The following is a 23,744-nucleotide window of genomic DNA, read 5'->3' as shown; positions in this document are numbered from 1 at the left end:
TATATAAAATATAAAAGACCTTACTCTGTGTGTGTGTGTGTGTGTGTGTGTGTGTGTGTGTGTGTGTGAGTGTCTGCATGCGCGTGCATGTGCATGCATGTGTGAGTGTTTAAGTGTCACTTATGTTACTGTTCAGGACTAAGGATCTCAATTCAATCTTAATTTGGGACTTTAAAAGAGAAGTCTATCTTATGCAGCATTGCACTCCTGTAACACTTTCAGTCTCAGGATGAACTTTTTTTTTAGAGAGAGATCTTTCTTATTCCTCTCATTCTTCTTTGTTGTGAAAATCTGGCACATACATTTTTAAACACAACAAAAGGTTTAACACAACTCTTCACATGTGTACTCTAAAAGTTGTAAATAAACGTTTACGTGTAAAGATTTCATTTTGAGACTCAAGACTGGTGAAAGTAATTGATTGGTCCCGTCTGCTTGTTAGGTTTGTGTTTGCCGGCCGCTGTCTGTCTTACCTGTCTGCCTCGTCTCTGTTGCCCTGTTTCTCCGAGAGCTCCTGATCGAGGGAGGACGAGGTGCTGCCCTCTCGGCTGACCCCGCTGTTGCGTCCTGGGCTGTTGTCAGCAGACGCCCTGCCTCCTCCACCTGCAGGACGGGGGTTGGTGGCATCGGTGTGCTGCTTCAGAGTCTGCAGCTTGGCCAGGGGGATGATGTCGCAGCCCTGGGGCCGGTGCCACACCGTGCGCTGGGTGGAGGCGTTGTAGTAGTAGAAGCGTGAGGTGTTGGGATCAAACAGCTCCCACCATTGGTTGTCACCGGTCCGCTTGATGCGAACACCCTGAGGTGGGTCCCACACGCACTCGCCCGTCAACAGATTGGCGTACATACGCTCCCGCGTGCGCGGCTCGATGATCTCCACCCACTCCAACCTGCAGGGGGAGAGATCAGAAGGAGACTTTTAGCAAATGGACTGTGAAATAAACAGTGACCTCTGTCGACTGGAGCTCCGCCCCTGCCGGCACCGACTACTGACAATAGCTCAGAGCATCGTCAGACTGAGCACTCAGCAACAGGGAGAATAACTTCAAAGGACAGAGGCATCTCTGAAGGACATTTCAGAAATGTGCCTTCTTTAACCCTTTAAAACCTGGTCAGACATCAGTTTCTTGTGCTGTGTTGAGATACCTTACAAAAGCTATTATAACTCTTTGAGATCTGAGAAAATTGGTTTGAGTTCTTCTAAAAACATTGTGGAAAAACGATATTGACCAGCTTGGCAAGAAATGTCCCACAAATTGCAGGAAATTATTAAAAGCTGATGAAGAAGGGGTGGTGGTTATTAGACAAATATAAAAAATATAAAAAAAATAGGAAAAAAAAGTTCAGAAAACTATATTTCTAATCATTCAAATTATATATTTGAAATCATATTACAGAAAATGACATGTTGGGTTTTTTTTTAATTTCTCAACTATTTTGCATCATTTTCATTTCTTGAGAAAATTTTCTTGTAACTTTTTACTAGTTTCTTTTGCTATTTTTTGGGCCATGCGTTGTTAAATTGCTATTTGCCTTCTCCCCATATTTTTGAAAGAAATTAATTCAATTTGCTCAGATTTCAAAGGGTTAAAGCTTCAAAGAGAAGCAGGGACATCTTATACATTGCCTCCCCCCTCTACTAAAATCATGAATCCAGAGTACATAGGAGACCTACACAATCTGAAAAAGCTCTCAGGTACTGCTTGTGTCTGCATGTCTGTATTCCAGCCCCCACTGACTGACAGGCTTTCAAATATTTCCATCAATCCAAACTGTAATATGATTAAAGCAACAATGCAATTAAGGCAAAGCCACCAAAAATACCATAATATGATTATCATATAATCCAATATGGAGAGTACTCTGATTTCAATTAGGGCTCCTGATAAGCTTTTTACCGATATATATAGCAGCCACATGTGAGCCACTTCCTGCTTACTTGTGTACCTGAAGATTTTTTAACCTTTACTTTACCAGCTCTCATTTTCAGGAAAACCCAGTTCACACTCACACAGTTCAACATTCAAGATTCTGGATGATTTTATTTGTCCACTGGTAAATTTGCCAAATAGAAATACATGCATACAAGGTGCAGAAACAGATGTAAAGTGCATTTAAATACAGGCAACGGTGACCCTCATTTACACCCGCCTTATTTTCTGAGTGTAGGAGATTGACTGATAGAGGGACAAAAGAGGGTTTATACCTATTCAGGCATCTCCTCCTGTATTAATCAGGACCCTACAGAGTCAGCCTAATGGGAGCAGTCTGTATACTTTAAACAGGACATGAGAGGGGTCTGTGATGATTCTCCTAGCCTTGTAACCAGGGTTTCCAAAGTATTCATTTATTTGTGGCAGCCTACACAATTAAAATATCTGTTGCCACATACAGATTTTCTATTGGAATATATGTTTGGTTATTCATTGTATACTCTGGGTATAGGTGGAGCAGCAGAGCACTAGGTGCAGTAAAAAAATGAAGCCTAACCATTTATTGTGTTGCGTCTAAAAGTTTGCATTCTCTAAAGCAGCTGTTGCTCTCTTCCATCAATCTGGTCAACTCCTGATAGATGAGTAATCCACCCTGTGACTGGTGCTGCATTAACTGACTCACGAAAACATCAAATTAAGAAAGGGGACACAAAATGACAAAAAAAGGACAGCCACATATCCTGTCCATCACACTGGTGACCTTTTGAAAAATAGTCCTGATCCCATTGTCTTTATAACTCAGTTACTGTAGACAGGCCAACTGAAATTGTAATATCAAAAAACTCTGTATAGCACACTAATCAGCTAAACACATAGTCAGGCTTAAATGACAGTTTATGAATTATATGATGTGTTCAATTCTGCAGAGCCCTGTTCACTCACCTTCACATTATTTGTTATATCTTTATGCACTGAAGCAGAAATGGATGTTAAGTGTCTCAAAGCCAGTACTGCTCATACAGCCCAGACTGTTCATTCAAGATTTTGGAGTAAAATTATTTATCTTTTTAACCCAGCACTGGGACAAATATAAGCCATGTATTTGTGTTCTTTACGCTTTATTACTACTCTATCACGGTGTAACTCTGTTCCTTGTAAGCGAGGCCACGAAAGACGCGATTTGCCAGCATAGTGTTATGTGGCTTGGTCTAAGCCACTTTGTCTCCCATTAACTCAGCCAGCGCTGTGTATGAACACAACAGAACAGAATAGAACAGACAGGTAGCGCACTGTGAGAAGATATCTGCTAAATATGACAAAAAGTCTAATGGATTAGAATCGCAAACTGTACCTTTAAGTGCAGCGAGGTTTCACATGGCAGAAGAATCAAACCAACCGGCACCAATATTCATGCACATACTTTCTTCAGGAAATACTCATAGCATTCATATTTATTTGTTGAAATAAAAGGGACACAACATTGGTAGACACCAACTGACAGTTTGCATGTTATCTCTTAACCATGGTCAGATTGTGGTTTTGTCCATCTCTTTATGTTAAGTGGAATCTGAAGTAAACTGGATGGTTTCAGAGGCATGAGTCAACACATGCTGGACATGCTGGTCATACAGATCAGGCACTGTGATGGTGACAGTTTCAAAAAAATGTCCCAAACAGAATTTTGCTGAAATGACCAGGTGATGACCATAATAATGGAAACTAGAATTACTGACTCGCGGTTCTATGCCTCCACCAACCAGTCAAGTTGTAATTTACATTCATGTCCCTCCTGCCCCATATGGTGCCGTGGCAAAAGAAAATGCTTTAAATAAAGACGTTGCAAAGGCTACAAATTGTTAAACATAGATGTGTCACATACATCTTCCCCCCAGCAGCCCAGCAGATCTCTACAATTGGCACAGTTTTAAGATCAGTGTCACCAATTCAGTGTCTGACCAAATGTCTCCCCTTCTATTACTGTGTTATGATGATGAATTAAGGCTATAGTGATGTCACAGTGAAGTCGACTTTGACCATTTGAGTGTAAACTGTCAGCACTTCATTATTTCATCCCTTCAGACATTTGTGTAAAATTTGGTTGTAGTTATCATATTAATTATTTATTAATTTATTTATTATTACTTTTGGCAAAAGAATTGTTTTTTTGCGGTCACAGTTGACCTTACTCTTTGACCACCAAATTCTAATCAGTTCCACATGGACGTATGGACAGTGGGATGGACAAAGAGATGGACAGACAGACAACCTGAACACATACTGCCTCTGGCCATTGCTGTCCCTGGCATGGAGTCATAATTCTTTCGATTCTATTGCTTATGGAAGGCAGTAATGATTACAAGTATGTAATTGACTTAATCACACCTTTTACATACAGTTATAGCACAATGTGCAAATGTGCACATCAACAGGCCAGCTGTTTAGAAGTCTTACAGCTCTTGAAAATAAAAATGACATTGCTTCCTGTGCTGCAGAATGTAATTCCTGGGAAAGACTCTTTGAACACTATTTATTATATTTAACTTATTATATGAACTTCAAAATTTGAATATAACCATTATTCAATGGGCCATCACAACAAACACGTTTTTTTCAGTAAGAGGAAAGTATACAGCAGGTTTTTAATGAGCAAAAATCACAAAAATGCAAAGGGATCGCACAGAGCCTTAAGAATCATGAATAATAAAATAGAGGCCCACACACATAGCTCTGTATATTGCAGTCTGCTCCTGCATATGCCTGTATACACACACACACACACACACACACACACACACAAACATTAAAATGACTATCACACGCCTACACAGCAAAACATGGACAAATATATGTGCCAAAACACACACACAAACACATACAGACATACAGAAGCACACACACTCATCCACACACACACAAATAAACAGCGCTCAAACATCAATCCAAATTAGTCTGCACCAGGATTGAAAGAGAGACTGAAAAAGTAAGAGATAGAAAAAGAAGATTACCATTGAAAAGTTTTTAAAGACCTCACTCCATGTTGCTTTCTACTGTTAAACTGTTCTCCCGCCCCCCCCCCCCCCACACACACACACATACTGAGGCTAACTCATGTACACAGCTTTGCTCTACTGGCAAAGACTTACCATAACCATGACTAACCTTATCATAATAACCCTAAACATAACTGAACGTCACCTCAACCTTTACTTAACCCCTACCTTTACTACTGATACAAAAAATCAGCTTTTCTTCCCAAACTAGGGACAGGATTTTTGTCCCCAACTGCACAAGCCGCCTAGTGACCTGATCTTGAGGGTGTGTCTCCCCAAGGGTAACGTAAAATGCAGTTTATAAAATGCAGTTTATAAATTAACATTTGAGCAACATTTTGAAAGCACACAGCCTGCATGTTTGCTGCCCTCATCCAAAGTAAAAGTGTTCAGAGAAGCTGTTGACAGAGAAGAGGTCAATCAATAAGTGTTGGCAGGCAGAGAGTGGGTGGATACCTGCATGTCAGTTCAACTGAGTTGAACAGAGGAGGATGCAGCAGCAGAGGAGGATGAGGTGATGCTGACAAAGACTTCAGCATCAGTCATCTGGCTGGATTTTGGAAAATGTCCCAGAAGCAACATAAACTCCCATACCAACAATAAATAAATCCTTCTCATGGGTGTTGTGTGTGTATCACAGCTTGAGATATATATATATATAACCTGAACAAAAAGTTAAACACAGTACTTTTGGTTTTGCTCCCATATTCTACAGGTTTAAGTTAAAGATCTAAGACTTTTTTTTCTGCACTTTTATATATATTTCTCTCCATTTTTGGTCACAAATTCATTTAAATCTGTGTTATTGACCACTTCTCTTTTTCCAAGACAATCCATCCACCTGCCAGGTGTGGTATGTTAGGATGCCGATTAAACAGCATCATCATACACAGGTATACCTTTTGAGTGGTCACAATTAAAGGTCACTCTCAAATGTTTAATCTTAAAAAAAAGACATTCATTATTTTCAAATGACTAGCACTACAAATATCCATTTTTTGGTCCCACTCCTCTTCAATAGCTGTGTGAAGTTGCTGCATATTGGCAGAAACTGGAACACGCTGTTTTATATGCCGATTCAGTGTATACAAAACATGCTCACTGGGTGACATGACTGGTGAGTGTGCAGGCCGTGCAAGACCTGGGATGACCAAGAAACAATGGTCGGATCCCAAGTCTCTTATTTTTCATTTCCTCGCTCCTGGATCCTCATTTGGACTGCAAGTCGGTCTTGATACGTCATCTTGAAGGACGTACCACAACGCTTATTTGTGCCAAGGATCGAGGATTGAGGAGGGACCGCTGAGGAGCGATGAGCGAGGACATAAGGATGCGACAGTGCATGGACTTAGATAATGAATCATTGTTTGGCATAGTATTTACAAGGGAAGCAAACAGTGGGCTACTGGGCGAAAGTCCAGGGTTTGCTGGACCCATCTACCTCTCCGCTCTCCTTATAGGGACTTTGTAGCTTTTTATATTAAAGTAGTTGTGCTCTGCATTTCAGACAGTTGCCACCTGGTGCACAGGCGAAAGAAGCCTTTGAGCATCAGTGTTTGACGCAGATGTGCACAGATAACTAAGCTCAGGTAGTGTGCAATATTTCATACCTTCATGCCATATTGGTGTAAACGGTGTATGACCGTATAAGTGTGCGGCACTAACACTAAACACAAAACAAAACTCTAACCGTTTTGGTTACTCTTGTTAGTAATCTAGTTAGTAGGTCCACTGTTCCAACAATCACCAGCTTAGTTTGGTCAAAATAAATCCTTAATTAACCAAGTTAGATGTAAAAAAACAAGCTGTTGTTCCCCACAGTCTTGCTCTGGTATATCGTGATACCATGATACTGCTCAAGAGGTGCATGAATGGATGGCATGAACTAGTCTATGATTACCCATTAAATGGGATCAAGTACAACTTATTTGCTGATTCCTGTCACTGACAAATTTGTATTTTCACTAAAATGCATTATCATCTGATACCCAAGCCCGCTACCCCCACGCTTACTGTAAAATGTGCCTGTCCATCTGACGGCATGAGCAAAATGCACAGAACACACACTGATGTTAAAACGTAAAGCGAACTGATGTCTGGATGTTAAGACTCTCACCAAAAATCAGTGGCCGCCTCGATGGGTGTGAATGAGGCGCCCACTTTGGAAAACCCAAAATCCCTAATGGCTCGCCTGCTTACATGTATTTTACAGGAAAAAAAGCTATAGTGTTGCTGGAGCCCTCTTTATCATCTCCCCTGCCGCAGGATCGGACTGATCCATTCTAATAAATGATAGGGCTGTTCAGTTTTTTCAAGTGGGTCTGAACATGGCCTTTGTCCAGACATTAACACAATCTCGGCACTAATCTGAGAAGACACAGACACTGTCAATCTCTCCCTACTGAACAGACAGGAATTAGAGCCGCTGATCTGCTTCTCTCAGTGGCTGAGGTGTGGCTGGAGTGCATCTGAATGTGATGATCCACTCAGACCTGAGCAGCACTGACAGCATAGCTTAACGGCTCCATCCTCTCCTCTGGATCAGGGAGACCCGGCATCGACCACAGTCCTGACAGCTGATGGATCACGCAGGGGCCGAAGTGCAACCCCAGGCAAACACCATATTTCCAATACTCATTATACAACTGATTCTATGAGACTAAACGTTAAGCAGTTCCTGCCATCGTGGATCAGGTCCCTGTACGCTGTGAACTCCACCTGTACATGACATGCACAAAACCTCACTCAAGCATTTAGTAGTACCTGTAAGTACCTGTGTGGTAATCAGTCAGCTGACTATGGATCCTCTCTGGCGCTCTGAGAGAATGAGTTTAGAGAGGAAAGATGACTTCTTTCCTTCACCTTTATTTTGATGGGGACTTATTGCTCATACAAGTCAAGGCGACAGTAGGAAGGCTTCCATTAACCCTTAAATTGTGCAAACTGAAATTAAATATAAATACGCCTAATTGAACTGAAATTAAATATAAATACGCCTAATTGAGACACGTCATTTAAAAAAACAAAACTACCATATTCGCAAAAAAAAATCTGCTTGCATGAGATGGTATTTCATGCGATTCGAAAGTCATATTTATCAAAAATGCAATGGCAACACTTGATACTATGGCTATGTGCTTGTTGGTAGGAACCATAGACTGTGAAGAAAGATGGACGACGCTCCCCCACTTACACTGCTATGCTGAAGTGAGGTTAAAATATCCCAGGTACAACTGTTACCATCTTGCGAAGATGATGTCATTGGGAGCCCTGCTTCTGCACAGTAATGATATCTGTGGTTGGGGAGTTCAGCACCATTGAATTCAAGCACACAGATTGGCTGTCACAGCTGTCAATCATGGCAGAAAAGACGCCTTTTTTTATAATTTGATAACTCATTAAAAACGATCTTATCATGATAACAAACACTTGAACAAACATCAGGGTGATGAGAACTACCTTCAGTGACAGAAACCATCTTTGGGAAAAATGTATTTGGCATGTACTTTGACTTTTTAGTTCAGCATACAAACATTCAGTAACATGGAGGGGCGGGTCTTAGGACCTGTCCTGCAGTCAGACACCAGGGGGCGATCGGGACTGAATAACCTCACTTTGGGAAAGCTGTCATGCTGTCCATCTTTATATACAGTCTATGGTAGGAAGTGGCTCCTTCGGGCATGATGCAGCAGGAGCTTCAAGAGCTGTTCAATAGTTGAGCAGATCATCTGGAAGTTTTGATTTGCCTTTCCATTATTGCTCACATAACACGCCTATGTTGCTTTCGATTGTAAATATGACCTAGTGCAGTGGCTGCAATAGAAATAAAGCTGCTAATGTTTTGAACATCCATCACCATGTTTCTTGGAGTGTTATCACTAGAGGAGTCACAGAACATCACTCAGTGGAAACACAGTCATCTCACAATTGTGTTTTATCAACATTTCCAAAAAGCTGCTCAAGTTTTGCGCAAATCTGTAAAAGAAATCTGCCTGGTGAGACACGGAGTAAACACGTGTCAATTTAATGACAATCAAAGAAAAACACTACCTGAAATCTGAGAGGCCATGAAATAGGACAGCAACACAAGCCACTGTTCTACAGCTGCTATCAGACTAGACAAGTGAATATGAACGCAGTTCTGCAGTGCTAATGGGAATGAAAATGACAAGACAGACATAGAAATGTCTTGTCAGTTCATTCAGAGTTCACCCGTGTCTACAGTAAGAGAGAAGTATTTGTTTTTGTGTGTGCTGTCTGTCTTGTCACTTACTCCAAAAACATTGTGAAACTTCATATAACTGGATGTTTACAGCAAATAGTTTGTGGCAAAATTTCAGTGATCGTGTCACTGGTCATGTTTTTTGATATGTTGGACTTCTTTTAGTTGAAGTGCACCCTGAGCTCAGCTATTACTTTGCTAATTATAATGTAATTATTTCTACAAATTATGGTCAAAATCCAAAATAATTCCAGGTGAAAGTTCGGGGTTTGTTGGACCCATCCACCTCATCTCCCGCTCTCCTGATAGAGACTTGTAGTGCTTTTTATTACAGTGGTTGCCGATGGTATTACAACCTCCTGCAGCCCGGTGCATATCATATCGACGCTTGCGTCAGTGTTTGGCACCCACATCACTGACAAAGTAGCGGTTGACAAGTTAGGAGTTACAAACAACCTGCTTGTTGCTGTTTGTTCCTTGTGATTCTAGACTTTTCCATCAGCCTGTGAAGTTCAGAGCGCTGCAGAGCCTCGCTGAGCACTGGGACAGTCACAAATATTGTTAGCTGCTATGTGTGCTTGTGTGTGTGTGAGAGAGATAGAAGAGAGAAAGAAATGGTACATCAGCTGTCACAGTAAATGCCTGTCAAATGGAGCAGAACAGGCCAGTTAAATAGAGAGATCCAGAGCGAAGATAGTGGGATTAATTTGCCATAATTGGTTGATGTGTTGGTGTTCCAAATGACCCAGTTTAGCTGGTTACTCTCCTCCCAGTGTCTGCAGACACTGGCTCTGTATCACTGTTAGCAGACACTCTGAAAGATGATAATGTGAATGAACTACAAAACAAACATGTCGAGGAACCTCCCAGCTGGGCTTTTAAATACATATTTTTAAACTGGATAAGGAAAATAACTTAGCTGCAAGATGTCAACCACTGCTGTCTCTCAGAAAACTTAAATCCTGGCACACTACCTTGAGTTCTTTCATTCAACCTTCGGGTGTGTTCTTAAATCTAATATGACGCTCTACACTGAAATGGGGAAGCAGTTGTTCAAAGAAATGTATGTATTTCTCCATGAATTAACAAACATTTAAGTTCATCACACATTCAGCATCTTGCTGCTCCTCCCTCCCAGACAGAGTGCCCTAACTGAACGGTAAATTCCAACAGCGCTCCAAATTTATGAATGATCAAGTTTGTAACAGAGCGCGCGCCGACTCTCAGGGTGAGTGTTTGCGAATGCACCCTTAATTTCAGATAAACTGTGGAACAAAGGCTTTATTTAAAGGAGAACTCCAGCCATTTCCAAAATTCATACATTATTTCTATGGTCTAAGACAGTCCAAAAATATTAGCAAACATAAACAACTCTCAAAACCAAAGTGTGGAGCTGCTCCACAGACAGAAAGATGTTGTAGATGACACTGAGAGCAGCCAGGGGAATGTTCTGAGGACATGGGTACATTTTCTGTTTCACAGCTGAGAACACCACAATAATATAAAGCTCATATGGGTATAAAAACAAAAACAAACATTATATGGGACCACAAAATCACTGTCCCATTCATTGTCTATTGAGCAGCTCCTGACGTCATATCTGATGGCATCACAAGTTGGAGACTTCCTTCTCTGGTTTCTGGCGTTAGAGAGAGTAACTTTTGCTCACAAATATTGATTGAACTTTCCTCGGCCATGGAAAAAACATGTTGAAATTCTTCACTTATAAGATGACAGAAATAGTTCAACATTTTAGGAAATACACGAGAGGTTTGATATTACTGATATCTTTGTGGTAAATATGAAACTACTGCTACATCTGAAGTTCAGCAGTTCACGTCTTAACTTAATTCCATCATTTATTATTCCAAACCGCTTATCCTGTTGAGGGTTGCAGTGGGGCTGCAGCCTATTCCAGCTGTTATTGGGCGAGCGGCGGGGTCCCCAGACTATCACAGTGCTGACACATAGAGACAGACAACCATTCATACTCACAATCCCACCTACAGACAATTTAGAATCAACAATTAACCTGCATTACTTTGGACTGTGAGAGGACATTGGAGAACACAGAAATTTCACACTGACACGGGGAGAACATACAGCCTCCCCACAGAAGTACTGTAGCTGGCTGGTGGGTTCGTACCCAGAACCCTGTGAGGCAACTGTGCTAACCACTGCACCACCATGCCGCCCTTTTATCTCATTTGATTAGTCTAAACGACAAACATAATTTAATTGTTGCATGGTACACACAATCATCCAAGTTTGTTCTAGTTACATGTAACTAGTCACAGTAATTAAATTACAACTGTAATCAGTTACATAAAATGTAATTAAATTTCAGTAACTTATCAAAATTTTGATTGTGATTACAAAGGGGTTGCATATGTTAAAAAAATCATCAAAATTTTATGTTGAATCAAACGAAACTAACAAACATAAAGTGCACTAAATTAATGCACTTGTGTTTTAAAGTCTTCTCTACGACGGCATATTGGTGCCACTGTAGATTAAAAAAAAAAATAAATAAAAAAAAAAAACAGAGGGCTATATTCTGAGAAAGAATCAGTCTCTTTAAAGTCCAGATGCTGATGATAATCTGGTAATTCTGGACAAAAGTCAGAAGTAGCTATTTCATTATTGTTAAATCTAGCTGCAAAGTATAATTTAATAAGTTCATCCTCAAAAACGCAAGGCAGGCGGCAGCGGCTGTGTGATGAGATTAATCAAAATTGAGGTGATGTGCCCCTCCCCAACCAAAAAACAAACAAAAAGAAACTATTTTTCCGACTTTTTTCTCACAGCTTTGTGACTATAAATTCAGAGAATAGCTGAGTTTTTTTTCACAAACTCAGAGCCTGTTCTTTTGGTTTTTTTTGTTGTCATACAATCTGTATTTCATCACAGTCACGCCTCTTTAAAATGGCCATTTCTACTGGTTTTAAGAACAATCAGACAATAACCTCTGAGGGAAAGTGCTTCTGTCATGTATTGTTTATTTTGAGTGATGGGTGCTAACATGATGGAATAATGTTCCACATGTTGTGCAGCCTGGAGAAACATCAAAAGATCATCACATCTAATGTAGATGTCTTTTGTTCTATAGTCTTTCATTAAAGAGTACTTCACATTGCACTGCTTTACTCTCATAAAAAATCAATCAAACACAATGATGTACAAACATGAAACAGCTAACAGGTTTAGCGCTCTCATTTAGCTCTGGCAAACATGCAAACCTCCACAGCACCATCACTGCAGAGTCCTTGAGCCACAGTGTCTCTCCTCCTCTCTAATCTGATCTTGGAGCCTCCTGCTGATTGGACATCTGTACTGTGGTGTTCACTGTTGGCCCGAGGTTCCTCTCCAGAGCCTGGCCTGGCACGCACATGCTAGCGTGTTCTATTTTAGTAATGCTAATGCTCAGAGCTGTGAGAGCACACAGCTTCAGCTGTTATGACCCCTGTGAGAATCAGAGTCAATCTGAGGAGTCTGAGGCTGTGTTTACACCTACAGTAGGTTTGACCACAGCAGAGAACGCCTGCAAACTGAACCTGGAGGTCTTCATGGAAGCTAACTGAGGGAAGCATTGTGCACTGCAGGTTAATCATTAGGCCTTTCACACATGCACTGCTAATCGGAGATCATCTAGACATAGCCAGAGGAGCTGCATGTGCAAACATCTGAATCAGCTGGATTGGACATTAAACAGGCTTCATCCTGCCAGCTCCCTGCTACAGAGTCCCTGTAATGTTCGATTGAGCCTGTGTGTGAACAGAGCAGGTCATTTTCTGGAGAATTCACAGCGAGCACGTTGGTGCATGCTACCATTTCTGTCAAGTGGCTTGCGTGAAACAGGAAGAAAACTCTGAGGGTGGAGAAGAGGGGTCATTTACACAAAGATGGCAATGAAAATGTCTAATAGGAAAGATGACGAGAACTTCTGTCAGGGCTGAAGCCAAAAATGTCGAAGAAATTAAAAGAATGGAAAGAAACTCTGTTATTTATGTGTAATCTGCGTCATGCCTGCCTCCTGCACGATCTCCACAGACGCCACCCCTTCATTTAAACCAAACATAAGCCCCTTTTACATTATACCTGTACAAGGAAGAAATAACAAGCCATTTTGCCACCTCGCTGTTTTGTATAAAAGGCAAGATCACTGAATGGAGGGACGGAGTTGTCTCACTCCTAAGCCAGCATAAGAGGTGATAACAGCGCCGACTCGAGGTCTCTGTAAAATGGAAGCTGGCAAGACAGGACAGTGTGTTATGTGTGTGACCCACAGCCAGGAGATTTAAAAAGCAGCTGTTTGCAGTTATCAACTAACTCAAAGAAGAACAACAGCGGCCAAAAATGGCCACATATTAGGGAGACACTGAGGTCCAGGAGCTCCTGACCCTCTGAGCAGAGGCCATATAGCAGAGAAGGTAAATGATTGTTATTGACATGTTACGCCTTTATTATTGATCCAGAAATGCTGCTGACGCATATGTTATATGTCACACTTGAGGCCGACAATGTTGTGTTAAATGTCACACCTATTTTGCTTCTGCAATGCCGGCATGCTGTCTAAAATCACACACTGATATGCAAGTATGCTGTTGCCTCTGTAATCTTTAATTAGTCAATTTACTCCAGTTAGTCCACTACATAATAATGTGAGACTCACATGTCACATTAAGTCTTTACTTTCTTTGTGACTTTTTTTCCCTAAATATATTTATTCTGCCTTCTCTCTCCTGCAGCTTTCTGGGTTGCGATGCTAGTTGTTGTGACATTAATTCTGGTGACTACTATTGTGACCCGGGAAATTACGGGAGGGAGAAGGAAAATCAAAACGCTAGTTATGCTTGTTATTGTGAAGGAAAACTCCTCTGATATGTAAACATTTGAAAATGCTGTACCTGTCCTTCCTTCATGAATAAATACCATTAGTATAATCACACACTGTAGTGGCATGATGTTGCCTTTGTTTGGTTCTGTGTAAAAATGCAAAAGTGGTGAGAAGTCAGTTTGTAGCAGCTCTGTACCATCTCTGTGTAAAAAGGTCTGCAGTATTTCCAGTAGATGAGAATACTTCTTGATATGGACAATTTCCTGTTGTGTGCTACATGTGTGAATGGGGAACTCTAAGGTTTTATTTCTACAAACAGCAAGGTGCTCTCCCCAAGTCCATCGTGGAATTATTCAAAGATTAATGTAGTTAAAAGTAATTCAGGTTACTTTGATTCAATTACACTGAACTCAGGTTGTACTTCAACATAAAGACAAGAAGGAAGAACTTTGGTTAGCGATTACAGAAAGCTGGCCTCACCATGAGACCTCCATTATCATAAAGCAAAATCCAAAACAGGGAATAGAAGTGCGGAGCAGGCAGTGCTAATTGCTCCTCTCCCCTCCTCTTAAAAAGGTCAGTCAGCAGCACAGCATGCACTTTATTTGCCCGTGCTATTCTCTCTTTAAAATCACTGCAACACTGTTGCCGGGAGACTGCTGAGCAGCGTGACAACACTTTTATGAGGTATGAATAGGATGAGGGTCTGGGACAAGGACAAGAGGACTCGTGAGGAGTGGAGGAGATGGGGAATAGCGAGGTGGACAGAAAGGTCAGTCAATTCACCTCCTATTCTGCACATACTAAAAACATACTCATTTTCCTCATCTCACTGGTTAACCTTTAACCAAAGGACCCAAATGAGTAAAAATACACATATACCAATTAAAGTGTATAGATACAGAAAATGAGTATTGAAACTGTTATATTCAGGCCACGTTTATAAGAGAACAGCCCAACTAAAAACAGGAAAGCCCTTCCTTTCATATGATAACATTGTGAAAACAATCCTGATGTACACAGACACACAAAACCAACTGAAAATGCTGTAGTATGCATGCTCAGTAGCTGGTGCTGTAACAAACAATAGAAGAACATCACAGGCATGCATGAAGTGATGTCACCATTCACCGGCCAAACCACAACAAGTTTCATGCCAGAACAATGTAAATGGTCCCTTAAAATGGATATGTATTGATACACTGATATTTTCAATGACACTAATCAAAGGACACACCCTCTCACATACCTCTCCATCTGTCCTCTACCCCCTCTGCTCCTTCGCACCTCAATCCTCTATGTCAGTCAGCCAGTAGCACAGGTTAGCCCTACACACACACACACACACACACACACACACACACCGTCACAACAGCTCAGCGGGGGTTTGCACAAAGCAGCCTTTGATAGAGATGATATGAATTAATTTAGCATTGTACACCAGCTGTTAGCATGATTAAATCTGCAGTGAACACAGACACACACACACACACACGCGCACACACACACACACACACACACACACACACACACACACACACACACACACACACACACACACAGCGTGCCTGCAGTCCATCTGCATGCACACACATTATTCGGCACATTAATCTACACGCCAACATGATCATCTCCATGCTTCTACGTGCACTAACTGTCACAGCTGAAGAACTGTCTTTGGAATGTGGTCACTGGAATCTGTTTTTAGCACACAAACACACACTCATTTTCTAAATTTAGAACACTGAGCGTTTTGTTGCAGACACACTGTGGACATCACTGAAACACAGGAAGCATGTACGGTGTAATGTTCAACCGATAAGGATAAGAATGTAAAGACTCATGTGAGTACAGTCATGAGATACAGGCTTGCTGTCAAGATTAGAGCTGTAGATTACCAGTGGAAAACTATTGTAATATATATTTGAGTTGTTTTCAAGCAAAAATGCCTTTCCTCTGCTTCCAGCTTCTCAACTGCGATAATTTGCTTATGTGACAGTAATCTGACAATTTAGCAGTTCTGGAGTGACAGTCAGACAAACCAAAGCATTAGAAGAATTAAACAGGGGCAGAACAGTTGGACATCTGTAACATTCAGACACTCTTAAGCTGCAGGTCACAGCTTTTATCACTCTATACACTTCAAATCAATAAGCCCTGGCTCACAAATATTGTTAGGATAGCAAAGAAATCTGATTACTGACTCGCTCCGTGTACAGCACTGATCTACAGTAACCAGATTAATACATACATTTACAAGTGTTTTTATTTCCTGCGTAAACTGGTTTCTTCAGTGCAGTAAACATGCTGAATCTATCTGAACTAAAGCGCATGACATTAGCATATTTTTTGCCTATAATTTAACTTTCCACCAACCGGCTGGTAGGTGTTTTGACAGAAAGAATTTCAGTATAAAGAACAGTGAAAAGTTCATTAAGTATGTCCATTACTTACTGAAGTTATTTCATGTAACTCTTACCTCCAATTTTATTTGGATTTGGTTTAAAAAAATTGGCCAAAAAATTATGAGAAGATAGGTTAGAACATAATATTGTGATTATTGAGTATTAAATATTACTATACTGTGGCACCTTTGTTAGTTCCATCGTAGGTGCAGTAATAATTTCTATTGTCAGATATATGCATATGTATAAAGAATCTTTAGGCAACAGGACAAAATTTTTGCATCAGACATTCTGGGTTGTGTTTGTGGTCCAAGTAGGGCTTACAAATCACATTTAAGCCGCAGTCCCTGTAGCAAAGTGGAATGCATTGATCATAATTCAATCTTGGAACACATCAGCTGTCATCTGAGGATGATTTCGCTTTTTAGCTTAGACAATGGGTCTTTCGCTTAGTGTCTTATAAAACATCTGTTTGTCATCAAACATTGGATTTTTAACCTAAGAAAAAAAACAGTTTAAACATTATAATAATGTTACAAAAAACAATTTCAAATTTATAATTGTGACAATTTTAAATATAGTTCTCTCTCTTTTTAACAGCTTTTTTTAAAAAAAAAAAAAAATCTAAATCTACTTATTTCTTGCAGTTTCTTGCCAAGTTGTTCATCGCTTTTTGTCATATGTCTCTAAAAAAATCAGTGTGCTCAGGGTTCAAAAGGTTAAATGCATGTGAAAGTCTTCTGAAAGCAGCCCAAGAAAAGTGATGTCGATCCAGGTTTCATAGGGTCAAAGAGCGTGCTGCGTGTTGTGCTGTTCCAAGCTCACACAGACAACCCCTCACCTCTCATTTAGATTCCAGACAAAGACTGGCACTGTTGCAACACAAGAAATGAGGAACCATTTATTATGCAAATGAAAAGGAAGAATCAGCCAGGGAACACCTCTACCTTGTTCAGCTGTAGAAAGATAAGAAACGCGAGGCCCTCTAAGGAAGAAACACGCACACATGTTATCCTATAATGCCTGTTTTATCTGTGTATGCACGTGTAGCACATGAATATTCCTTCTGGTAGCCATCATGTGAGGAGGGAAGAGATAAGAACAAAGGATGGGAGAGGTGAAATGTATTCCTCTCTCTATCTCCTCAGAGACACTGAATGCTTTTAGGATTTAGTCATTCAGCTCATTGCATCCGAGAGACAGTCTGGAGTTCAGTCAACATGTGTTGTTCCCAGGTTTCAACCTGAGAGCCTCCCTTTAAAGGCAACAGGCTCTGCTGCTTCTGCTCCTCTCTGATCATGTTAGCGATGACCCTGCAGACATCGGGGTCTATATGATGGATGAGAGTGGATCTCATCCATACTTATATCACATAACAGAGTCATGTCTGCGGGAACAGTTGTGGGAATGCTCTGAGGTAATCTGAGGACCTTGTGAGGTGGATTTCATCCATCTCTAATGGTTCTCTAATTGCTATGATGACGGCAAAGCGTGTAGATGCAGCAGCCAGTAGCTCCTCTGTCACAGTCTACAGATTCACTAACCTGGACTCACTGCTTTTTCACTGCTCTATCTCCTGTGCTCACTCAATACACATGCTCTCACTCAACTCATTACACACCAGCAATAAAGCCCAGCATTAGGACCCCAGCCTCACATTTACCCAGTTGCCAGATTGTTCTTTGCCACGCGAGACTTTCCACCATTTCTCTGCTTGATCTCCCGGTCCGACCTTGCCCGTCCTCAACTCACCTGCCTTGTCTGCTTCCCGGAAAAATGCCACAGCCTTCTGACCCCGATCACAAGTTTTGCCTTGGTCCTCCTGGTTTCTGTTTGCCTGTGGCTGTTGGGTGCCTTTTGAGCTCTTTGAACAGTTTTTTTTTTTGTAAAGAAATCAAGAACTGCTCAATTATCTGTGTGCTGCTGAATTAAATAACAGACATTGCAAATTGATTCCGTGGTCCTTTGTACTGCAGTTGGGTTCAAAATACACTGGTTACATCCTCAAACCCAGCAGTACTTTTCAACGCTAGAGAAGGAAAATGTTTTGTGGGGTTTGGACTGAATGCAGCAGACCGCGAGAGGCACAGGTCAAGCGACAATTCAGACCAGAGGGGAGAAACGAAACCGAAGGCGCCGGACGGAGAGAGGGAGAGGAGCCGGCATCAGGGCGAGGCTGACCTGACTTGAACCGAGAGCTGTTCCTCTACCAATTTATTGAAGCAATTTATAATTCAATTTAAGTACTTAATACCTGCACTTTTAATTAAGGTTTTGCTGTATACATTTGTGTCAGTACATTTCATTGAGATAATAATGTATTATGTTGAACTAAACTTAAAAGAGGCCAGAGCAAACTTTGAAGCTAAATTATTGAAACATGTTGAGCAGCTTGTCACCACAGCCTCAGTGTGTGAATAAGTTCACTCTGGTAAGCAGTGATACTATATAAATGTTGAGGACTTTTATTGTGAAAGGCAAGAATGGAGCAAGTCCAGAGAATGTGCTGCTACTGTTGTTGTCTGAGGGATTGCCATCTTGGTTAGAGCTATGGAGCCTCTGTGTTATGATTTCATAACCTTCACAAATATGTGCACAGTGCTAGTTAGCAGGAGACCAGTGGCAAGTCATAGTTTAGCGGATCAGCTGATGTCCCGTACGGTAAACACTGCTGCAGAACTAGCAGCACCAAAGACGGTCAGGTTTCACCGCACTGTGCAGGTGTGTGTGAGTGTGTGACAGACAGTACAGAAGCATCTTAGAAGCAGCAGAGCAGTGTGCCCCAAAATCCCTAAATAATACCAAAACATAATAGGCTTTCAGCATTGTTTAATTACATGACTATTTTGGTAGTGTGGTGGACGGCTTTCTGAGATTTACACACCAAATGAAAACCCACATTTGGCGTTGATGGTGTTAGTTTCAGACACAGGACAACCTTGCAAAGTCCACACAGACAGGCCCCAGCCATCTAGTTCAAGAGACAAACCGTCCTGCTGAGAGGGACCAAGCTCACCACTGAGTCAGCATGCTGTCTACAGTCTGATCTAATAGCAGACTGACATAAAAGGACACTCACTAAACACAGCACCACTGGTTCCCCTGAAGCAGGACAAAAAGCAAAGCAAAAGCAACATGTGAATACACTCAGTACCAGTAGGCGGGTTTCCATTAACACTCGTATTGCACAAATTGAAATTGCAATATAAATATTGAAATATAAAATACCCCTAATGGAAACAAGTCAATTTCTAACAAACTCCCATTTATCGCAAAAAAAGTTTTACGCTCATATGACCAACCTCAGGCAATTCCAAAAAGCCATATTACATAAAACTGCAATGGAAACACTTTTTTGGCTTTTATAGGTCACATAATGCTATAGCTATGGGCATGATGCAGCAGGCGCTTCAAGAGGTGTTGCATCATTCCTCTGTGAAATCATGGACTATCACCTCCCAGAAATCCCTCATATGTGGCTGCTCCTAAGGAGCTTGCCTTTCCATTATCGCTCCATAACACACCGATGTGGCCTTGGATTGGAAATAATGATGGCTAGTGCAGTGGCTGCAATAGAAATAAACCTGCTCATGTTTTAAACATCCATGGCCATGTTATCACCAGAGAAGTCGCAGAACATCACTCAGTGAAAACGTAGTAATCTCCACATTGTGTTACATCGGCATTTCAAAAATATCGTTTAAGTTTTGTGCAAATCTGTAATGAAAATCTGTCTATTAGCTTGCTAGCTTTTGACCTAACCCTTCACTTTTCAGGGTTTGATTTTGTTTTTGGAACAGTGAGGAAATGCAATCTCCTTCTGCCCTCTCCAAATCCACAAAACCCACCTGAAATTAAAGAGAAAACCTGATGAGACCACATAACAATGGAGCACAGTCATTTGTTTGTCGGATGATGATTGGTCAGTCTGCGTTTGAAGGGCAAACTTAGCAAAGAGTCAACTTGAGGCAAAAATTGTTGAAGGCAACTAATGTTCATGTGGCAGGTGACGTTCGCACAAAGTGGAGGTGCACCACCTAGTGATGTTTTTTAGTTACTGAGCTACATGACGGAGGAACGCAGGCTGCAGTGTTGGTTCAGGCCTGTGGAGTGAGGCAGGTGCACACCTCATTCCATGCTGGCCTGTTGGGAACACTGGGACAATGAATTGCGGAAACAACTAATAGACCTAAGGCTATATTCTGTGTGTACTTCTTTATGCTGTCGGATTTGAATGTGTGTGACATTAAAAGTTTTTGTGGGTTTCAATATAATATAATATAATATAATATTATAATATAATATAATATAATATAATATAATATAATATAATATAATATAATATAATATAATATAATATAATATTATATAATATTATATAATATTATATAATATCAGATTATTAGATCAGAGCAGATCAGTGTACCAGGTATTTTTAAGTTTAATCGTTTAGCATTTTAACATTTAATCTGTATGCATTTTAATATTTAATAATAAAGCAGGTTTTAGGTTTATTCATTTATTTCTCTGCAGAGCATCAGTGGTCCATTAGTAGCTCTTGCTGTGGGACTGTTTTCATTGTATGATTTTGATTTTGTTAGTATGGGACTTTTTTTATGTCTAGTCCACTCTGACAAGTAAGCCAGTTGCAGGTAAAAAGATATGGGTATTGCCCTTGGGGGAGACTAGTTTTCTTAATTTTCTGCTTCCCTCACTAAACTCTAACTCAGACAGTCCAGCAGGCTTAAGGTGTGCAGTGGTTGATTTTTGCATGTAAATAATCACAGCACAGACTGCCCTGTTTAGTGACGGCCTGGGTAAATCATGAGGAGGGTAAAGTGGTTGGATATAAACTGTAAAACTAAACTTCTGTAATCAAAAGCCTGTCTATAATTTACCTCCTCCTATATACATATTGTCACACACACAAAAGTACAAAGTAATTTCCTTGTTTAAAATCCCAGCTGTACTGTTGTGCCTCTGCAGATTGTCAGCTGCACACACTCTCTCACAGTTATTTATTACTGTATATCACTCACTTCCCAAATGTACTGCTTTCATTTTGAATGCAGCTCTGCTGAATAACACATCTCTTGGCAAATACAAGGTACAATTAGATACTAGAGGTGTGTCTCCTCTAGCCGTCTTGCTTTCTTGCTCTCTAAAATTTAACAGTAACTCATGTTTGATTTCAGCTAATGCATAAAACAATTGGTGTCAGTGTTTTAAATCAAAAATCTTCAGCATTATACATTCATGACCTTATGATATAGTAACAAGCACTTCAAAAAAAGTATGGTGTGTCTGAGGAGCACATTCTCTCCTACACGTCAAATATGATAAGAACAGCCAAGGAAAATGTGTAAGCTAACAGTAAAATGATCACATTACAACAGTCGGATGGCAGTAAACACCTTCAGCTTCAATAATCACTGCTCCTCCTGGTGAGATAAAGCATTACAGCTGAGCTCTGCATATGGTGCTTATGAGGCATTATCAAGCAACCATGTGGTCACTATATCATCATCATGAGAGGAGCCCAACAGGAGAATTACAGCAGGTCAAAGTTAAAGCAGGAGGTTTGTATTATATTGTGTTATATTTCTACAGCCTTACCTTACTGTAAAACAGCCCTTATGGATGGGGATTTGAAGCTGTTATATCAAAAACACCAGACTCCACTGAGAAAAACATTTCACTTCACTGAGAAAAACATTTCACGGCGGAGCTGCTGCTTTGCCGCTGCTCTGCCGCTGCCTCCATCAGCTGTTGTGGAAGGTAAAGAGGAATCGCTTAACGTCTGTGTTGTGGTACTGTACTTTATTTATCAGAGGAGGGGAGTGGCAGGGGTGTGACTTTTCTTTATTGGAAATAAATATAAAATACTAGCTTTTCAAGTTGTCCCTCACCTAAGCCAAAATTTAAAGAACAGGTCCCTTTTCAGTGCTTACATTTTTTACCTGTTTTACAGCACCTCTTCCCCCCTCATAAGTAACGGTCCCTATCTGTAAACATCGAGGGCGGCCAGAGTGGTGAGCAATTTGGGTTATAATTTTACCATCTGCCTTTGTTCAACTAACCTAGGAGAAGTTTGACACTTAAGTTTTAACTAAAGACTTCTTAGTGGTCCATACATTTTCAGACGCTTAGTCAGATCTGTTCTATCTCACTACCACGGCAGTATTAGATTAGATCATAATAAATCTGTTTCCCAGATAAGATTTCCTTAACTCCTTGCTTAACTCTATCTGATTACGTGTGCAATGTGTTGGAGGCTCCAGTTCCTCATCTCATCTACTGCCAAGACAGATAACATCACCCAACACTGTAGCCTTACACATACTGACACATCAGGTAAAAAAAGCGGCAAGGACGTTAGAGCCTTTACAACAAAACTCTTAATATTCAACTGTGATTGAGCCAGGATGCACTGACCATCTGATTATCCAACCCAGCTGCTCACAACATATTTGCACTAAGACGCTGAACCAATAAACCTTCACAGATTCTAAGTGATTTAACAATGTGCTGCCACACTACAGACACCAGTCATTTATTGGGTGCAATCAGATCTCTTTTGTTTTCCAGTCACAGCTAAACACAATAAATGTCTTCTGGTGGAAAGCTGAATCTCCTCAATGTTATTTTTAATTTTAGCACCTGGCCAGGTGTCTGAAACTCCTGTAACACATTTATATTGAAAAAAACATTATCAGTCATGTGAACACCCAGGGTGAGCTCTACAAACATATCTGGTCAGTATAAACGTGAGAGTGCTACTGTGCCTCCTGGGACCTCTGCAGGGTTCAGAACGGGCTCCTGTGTGTCTCTTGGCTACAGTCCCAGCTCATTACAGCTATGGAGAGGCCTCGAAGACACTGACAGCAGCCAGCATGACTCATCCCATGTGCATAAATATCAGAGATCTGCTAGAATGTTCTACAGCTGAGGAGAGCTACAAATTTAGTGGGTAATAATCCTCTCGATATTGTTTATTAGTCTGGTAGTATATTGATACTGCCGGTCACGTCGGTGAAAATCAACGAGGGAGAGGGCAACAAAGGTGAAGAGTCACTACTGAGCAGCTTCAGCGTCTACAACAATATGCAAACTTTGAAACAATGTGGCAAATTATGCAAAATAAAAACTTACATAGTTAACATTTAATTTTAGCAATTTACTATTAGCCAACAGAGAGCTCTGTATGCAGATATGTTTACACATCCACAGCCGGTACCAGTGCCTCTAACAGACTGTCTACAGCCTGCGTGGCAAAAGCAGCACGATAGAAGCAGTAAT

The 23,744-nt window shown here is 40.8% G+C and overlaps 1 protein-coding gene across 1 annotated transcript in view; it reads right to left on the bottom strand.

The window, feature by feature from the left end:
* Window positions 1–23,744, bottom strand: part of arhgap39 (Rho GTPase activating protein 39) — a 124,333-nt gene that overhangs the window by 47,480 nt on the left and 53,109 nt on the right. The window contains exon 2 of the mRNA XM_042512818.2: window positions 474–887. Coding sequence (XP_042368752.1) covers window positions 474–887 — 414 coding nt within the window. The remainder of the gene's footprint in view (window positions 1–473; window positions 888–23,744) is intronic.

The sequence above is a fragment of the Plectropomus leopardus genome, chromosome 5 (genome assembly GCF_026936395.1).
Source record: "Plectropomus leopardus strain MGB_pleo_1.0 chromosome 5, ASM2693639v1, whole genome shotgun sequence".
Classification (NCBI taxonomy): domain Eukaryota; kingdom Metazoa; phylum Chordata; class Actinopteri; order Perciformes; family Serranidae; genus Plectropomus; species Plectropomus leopardus.
The sequence above is the reverse complement of the archived record's forward strand: the minus strand, read 5'-3'. Positions and strand labels throughout refer to the sequence as shown.